Source organism: Triticum urartu, unplaced genomic scaffold (assembly GCF_003073215.2).
Source record: "Triticum urartu cultivar G1812 unplaced genomic scaffold, Tu2.1 TuUngrouped_contig_6701, whole genome shotgun sequence".
Taxonomy (NCBI): Eukaryota; Viridiplantae; Streptophyta; class Magnoliopsida; order Poales; family Poaceae; genus Triticum; species Triticum urartu.
Window position 1 is genome coordinate 819 of NW_024117484.1, and position 5,743 is coordinate 6,561.

Below are 5,743 nucleotides of genomic sequence, written 5' to 3' on the forward strand. Positions count from 1 at the left end.
TCCCATTGGGATTAGTGGGCCACGAGCTTCTGTTGAAGCACAACGCAGGGGGCATCATCCACCTCCTCCCCCATGTCCCCGAGCCGCGACCTCCTCGTCCTGTTGTTGTTCACGCTCGTCCTGTTGTTGTAGCCTTTCGTGCCGCTCACCATTAGCCAGGAGCAGCCACCACTTTGCCGTATGACCTCTAGGTGCGCCATCCGCCAATCATTGCCCCCCTGCCCATGCATGGCGCGCTCTCCGGCATCTCAGTGGGCCGCGGGCTACCGCCGAAGCACATTGTCAAGAATCGCCAGGCAATTTGGTTGGTCATTCGGATTCAGACGCGCGGGAGGATAAGGTGTGGGAGAAATAAGAGCCGGTGCGGTGACAAGTTGAAGGGGTGAGGGGGGAAAGAGGAAGTTGGGTGCATTCGTTCGCTTCGGCTCGCCATCAAACGATTCCAGAAGCTGCCGTGGAACTGGTCTTGCGCCAAGATTCGTGCAACCAGATCTGGCCGTCAAAAAGGCGTTCATTGAGAATATTTAAAATCTGACGTGAGATTTTTTATATTTTGAGAACTTCTATAATAGATCCATATCTTCTCGAGAGAGAAAAAAATGCACATGTGCTAGGCAGCTAGCCGGGAGCTGACCCTAGATAACGTCCTGCCGGAGAACTCGTCGCCCCCACCGAACTCCCCACGCGCAAAGCAGAGAGAGGAGAATCCCAAACCCCAGCGACGACCATGACTCCCCAAGCCCTCCTCCTCCTCCTCCTCGCCGCCGCCGTCGCCGTCGCCGTCGCCTCCGCGGCCCCGGCGAACGGCGCGGCCAACGACCTCCTCCCCAAGTACGGCCTCCCCAAGGGCCTCATCCCGGACTCGGTCAGCTCCTACACCTTCGACGAGGCCACGGGCGACTTCGAGATCCACCTCGCGGGCACCTGCTACGTCCGCTTCGGCGACCACCTCGTCTACTACGAGAAGACCCTCCGCGGCTGCCTCTCCAAGGGGAGGATCACCGGCCTCGCCGGCATCCAGGCCAAGAAGCTCTTCCTCTGGGTCTCCGTCTCCGGCATCGTCGCGCACCCCGAGGAGGGCACCCTCGAGTTCCAGGTCGGCTTCGTCTCCGAGGAGCTCTCCGCCTCGCTCTTCGACCGGGTGCCCGTCTGCGGCGCCAGCGCCGGCGCGCAGCTCCGCGGCGTCGCCGGGGTCATCCAGGAGCTTGGCCTGCTCCCCGTAGCAGAGGTATGGGATTGAGATTCAGTCACTTTTTAGCGTTCCGCTGTTCAATTAGGCGCCTCGTTTCGCCATGAATTACATAGGGGGTCCAGACTTTGGAATCGGATCAGTATACTTGTTGTTTGATGCTGCTTGATATCATGATATGTGCACTTCGAACCCTGAATAGCCATTTATTCTGGCATAGATTGGGCGCTAGAATCTAAGATGTTTCGTTCTGAGCATTGCTTAGTTTTGTTCTGGAATTTTTAGGACGGTTGTGATTGGGGTGTGAGAACATTTAGTCGTAGTGGCACATACAATTTGGTGGTGTGGGGGCATGTCTTATTGTTTTGTTTTCATGATTGAGTGAAGCTGGTGTCAACCTCCTCTAATCAGTGATCATCTGGTGATTAAAATATATCGAGGATTTTTAGCGTGTATGAACAGTTTATGCTCTTTCCATATAATACTTCACCTACTGCCACCACACACCCAACAACTAATCTAGCAGCATGTCAACTTAGCTCACATCACTTCGTGCCACAACGTAACACCCGACCTGCATTGTAAGTTCCTAACCCGGAGTCATGTCTTACTAAAATGTGGTGCCTGTTGTCAAAATTAAAGGAGAGGGAACACCTTTGTTTTTTGGTGTTCAGGACTATAGTTGCCCTTGGCAGCAGCAATTTTGAAAGGGTTCATTTGTTAAGTAATGGTAAGAGAGAGAAGAGGGAACCTCTCGCTTTACTTAATCCCATTTAGAAAAACCTTATTTGTCCTTAATATGCACCACCTGAAGACAGAAGTACCCTGGTTTTGATATGTACCACTAAAAGATATTGGATTGCTTTAATAGCATCAACAGTTTGCAATCCTCTAAAACGTGACATTCTGTAATAGTCCGTTAATGGACTATCTTTTCTTTTTATTTTTGTTGAAAGTTTAGACTATCTGATTTCCCTCTTGAATTCAGAAGAAAAATGATCTACTGCATGCGGTAGATGTATTTTTTCTCCCTGGCAAATTGTGATGTTTGTCCCAGTCTTGTGTCTAATATCGGTTGAAGTCTAGTAACTGTGTCCTGTGCTGGGTGACGCTTGATAGCATATTAGACACAAGACTGGGACAAACATCACAATTTGCCAGGGAGAAAAAATACATCTACCGCATGCTGCCAGATGGCCACTAATGGAGCTGTTGATGGTCAACGACAGTGGATGTTGTTGACTCACTGCCTAATAGGGTCTCTAGCAAACAATATTGAGTATTGACACTATGTACTTAATTCACACAAAAAATTGTCATAGAATAAAATCAAATCTACTATGCACGTCTGACCAAATAACATTTCCGTTCACTACACCAACTGCCCCTTGATCTACAAGTGGCACACCCCATGTTTGCAAGACTGCAAGTCTCAAGAGGCGTGAACTAGAGGGTTAAGGTGTGTGGGAGGGAGGGTCAGCATGAAGAGCATATGCAACATGGATCATAACTTCATAAGGAGAAGAGGATTGGCAGATGATTGGGAATCCTGAGGTGGCCAGTGAGGCTTCCAGGGAATTTTGCGCAGAGATGCACTGCACATCGTTCCTTTTTGGCGAGAAGGTGGTGCAAACTGGCAAACGACAGTCCAGCTTGCAAAATGTAGCCGTACATCGCAATATCAATATGCCTGTGAATCTGTGATCCTGCGCACTGCTCAAGGGTGAAAGAAGAAGTTTGTAGCATCACAACCTGAGGGTTAAAGGACAATAGGAAACATATGGAAGAGATGCATAGTAAGATTGGTAACAGCTGAGAACAAATTGGTATATTGAAGAGAACTGTGAACTTTGGTGGTATTTAAGTGAACCAATGTGTTAGGATGGTACGTACAAAAAACAGAGAACTTTTGGTGTTATATATCCAATCTTGGTTTAAAGAACAGGAAATTAAAGAGATCAGATGACGGATGAGGGCTGGAGATAGTGCCATGATGGGAACATTGTAGTGAGGACTTTCTAGAGGTCTTCCTGTGCTACACTAATACTAGGACTGATTTACATATTAGATCTCCCACACTATGGTATTCTTTATCCTTTACGTACATCCTCTATGATTCTAAAAGCAAACCATGTACCTAATACTTATCCTTGTTACACCATTTGTGTCATCAATCTTCCTGGGAGGCTAGGACTGGGAGTATCATATCAGAAGCCACCTACACGAGCGAGATCTTTTGAATACGTCTTATCCTGTGTGGTGACCTTACTGACCTACTTTTTTAAATGTGATTTATGTTTTGAGAACTTTAAGTAGAGAACACTTAGGAAATTTAAAACCGCCAGAAAAGCAAGATTGTGAATATAGCGTTCTCTTGGGATGCATTCTTACTAAGTACAAATATGGATATACACTAGAGATATGAAAAGGGCATGTTGGCTACTTACATGCCCAAAAAGTTGTTAACTACTTAAGCGGAACATAGTTATTATTATTCGATGGAGTTGAACTACCAGTGGAACATAGTTACTATTATTATCATTTTAGTAATGATTATTGTTATGCCCTGTTATCTTTTTGGGGTTGGATCCCAGCATTGCAAATGACCTAGACATTTTCACCAGAAATTGTAAATTTCATGGTTGTGTACCACAGTATTAAAAAGAAAAGATTTACTAGAAGGAACCATATATAAGCTAAATCACTGAGGGCCTATATAAGCTAAATCATGTGTGCAAGTGGCTAAATAAGACTACAACTTCTGTCGGGAACCACGTCCCAATAATTTGAGAACACTTCCATGTTATTATAAGTGGTGTCATGCCTGAACATTCTCTCGAAATGTCTGATCTGAAAACAGATTATGGCGCATACTGCATGGTTCGATTGAACCCTTGTAGGGGATTAGCTCTGATTATTGTCAAATGACAGTTAGGTATGCTGCGACTTCTCGTCGAAATGCTCATCTAGTAGTATTACGCTAGATACATACCTATTGCTGAAACAAGTGCTCATTTGTTTTGGATATACCGACTCTTCTGTTTATCGAGTGCCGTGAGGCCTTTTGACATGTTGATTGTAATAGATGGATGCACTGTTGGTAGAATATGTAGGATGAAAGAGCGATCAATGTATTCACCTTCGTTGTAAAAGTCTGGATGCCATCATCGGTAGTCATTTACAGCTTTATAGTCAGCCAATATATTGTTTGTCCCATCTCCGAGGATCCAAACTTGAAACCAATGATTCTATGCCTCATATGTCAAACTCTACTCGGTGGTACGTATTTGAAGGTCCTTTTTCTTGTTACCTTTGCAGGCTTGAGCTTGGAGCTGGGCGTTCGTTCCACTTGCAGCAAATTCTCCTTGGATCCTGGGGTGGTGTTACACGAGTAATAATAATATGTCGGGAGCCTTATTTAGCTCAGGGAGAGAGGTTCTGCGGTGCTGTGCTGTTGATCTTTGTACTACGTGTATGTGGTCTGCTGTCTGGTTAGTGAACACGGATTCTCTGTAGAATTGTACATCCGTTTGCTGCGACTGGAACCTGTGTAAAAATGTACATGTGGTTTCGTGTGGTTTGTTTCATGGAGCAGTACTATTTTTTATATTAAAAAAACTCGTTCTACATTTGGTGCGTTTAAGCCGTTCTTTGTTTTCATTTTTTTGAGGGGTTGTTTTCGTTTTTCTGAGATGAGAGGATCATGCTAAGTAAAACAGGTGTAGCACAGGCCGTTTGGAAAACCCAACGAACGTCTCTGGGAATAACGACGTGGCATTCCTTTACTGCGTCAAATTGACGCACAAAGGCATGGGCCGGCCCAATTAGCTTCTGTTTCTTTTTTATCTATGAAAATCGTACTTAAATTTCAAAAATGTCCACGTTCTTTAAAGATATTTAGACTTCTCTAAATGTTCACAAATTTTAAAATTTTGGAATTAAAGAAGTGTTCATAAATTTTATAAAATGTTGATTTCTTAAAATATGCGGAATTTTCAAAAAAAAATAACGAAAGCATTCAGCAAAGTGTTCACATTTTTTCCCAAAAATGTTTTATCTAAAAAAATTCACTTTTTTTGGAAAAACGACCAAAAACTAGAAAAAAACGAAGAAGTAAAAAAAACACTAGCAGTCAGAATGGACATGCTCGCTCTAGCAGCTTACCCTGAAATGGACGGCCCAGCCATGGTCGCCCGTGTGCGTCACCCTTACTATTTGACGCAAAGAAACTATGTTTGCTCGATGGTTAGGAAATTTTATTATGGCAACGTATCATGTGAAAACGGTTGTTCAGTGAAAATCTGAAAACTTTACCTCCTAGCCATCAGATCTAAAATGGACGGATTACGTGAGAGGTGGAATTCCCCTTAGCCACTTAAACGTCTTTCACCAAAAAAAACCTCACATGTCTTAATCTACCTGTACGACTTCATCCCCTACCGATCTAATTTCTGATAAAACAAATCACCGCCAACCTCGCCGGAGACCAGACGCCCGCGACCAACACTTTCTGCGAGCGTGCCGGGGTGGGACCAATGGCTGTGGCTACAGCTT

At 44.7% G+C, this 5,743-nt stretch overlaps 1 protein-coding gene across 1 annotated transcript; it reads left to right on the plus strand.

The window, feature by feature from the left end:
• The first annotated feature begins 627 nt into the window (after positions 1–627).
• LOC125530987 lies at positions 628–4,818 on the plus strand. The gene is made up of 2 exons (XM_048695390.1): positions 628–1,228; positions 4,508–4,818. The coding sequence occupies exons 1-2, from the start codon at positions 728–730 to the stop codon at positions 4,511–4,513; spliced, it is 507 nt and encodes a 168-aa protein (XP_048551347.1). The 5' UTR covers positions 628–727; the 3' UTR covers positions 4,514–4,818.
• Positions 4,819–5,743: the final 925 nt, after the last annotated feature.

Excerpts from the sequence above, each read along its gene's own strand:
- LOC125530987 (XM_048695390.1), top strand. The coding sequence starts at position 728 with ATGACTCCCCAAGCCCTCCTCCTCCTCCTCCTCGCCGCCGCCGTCGCC.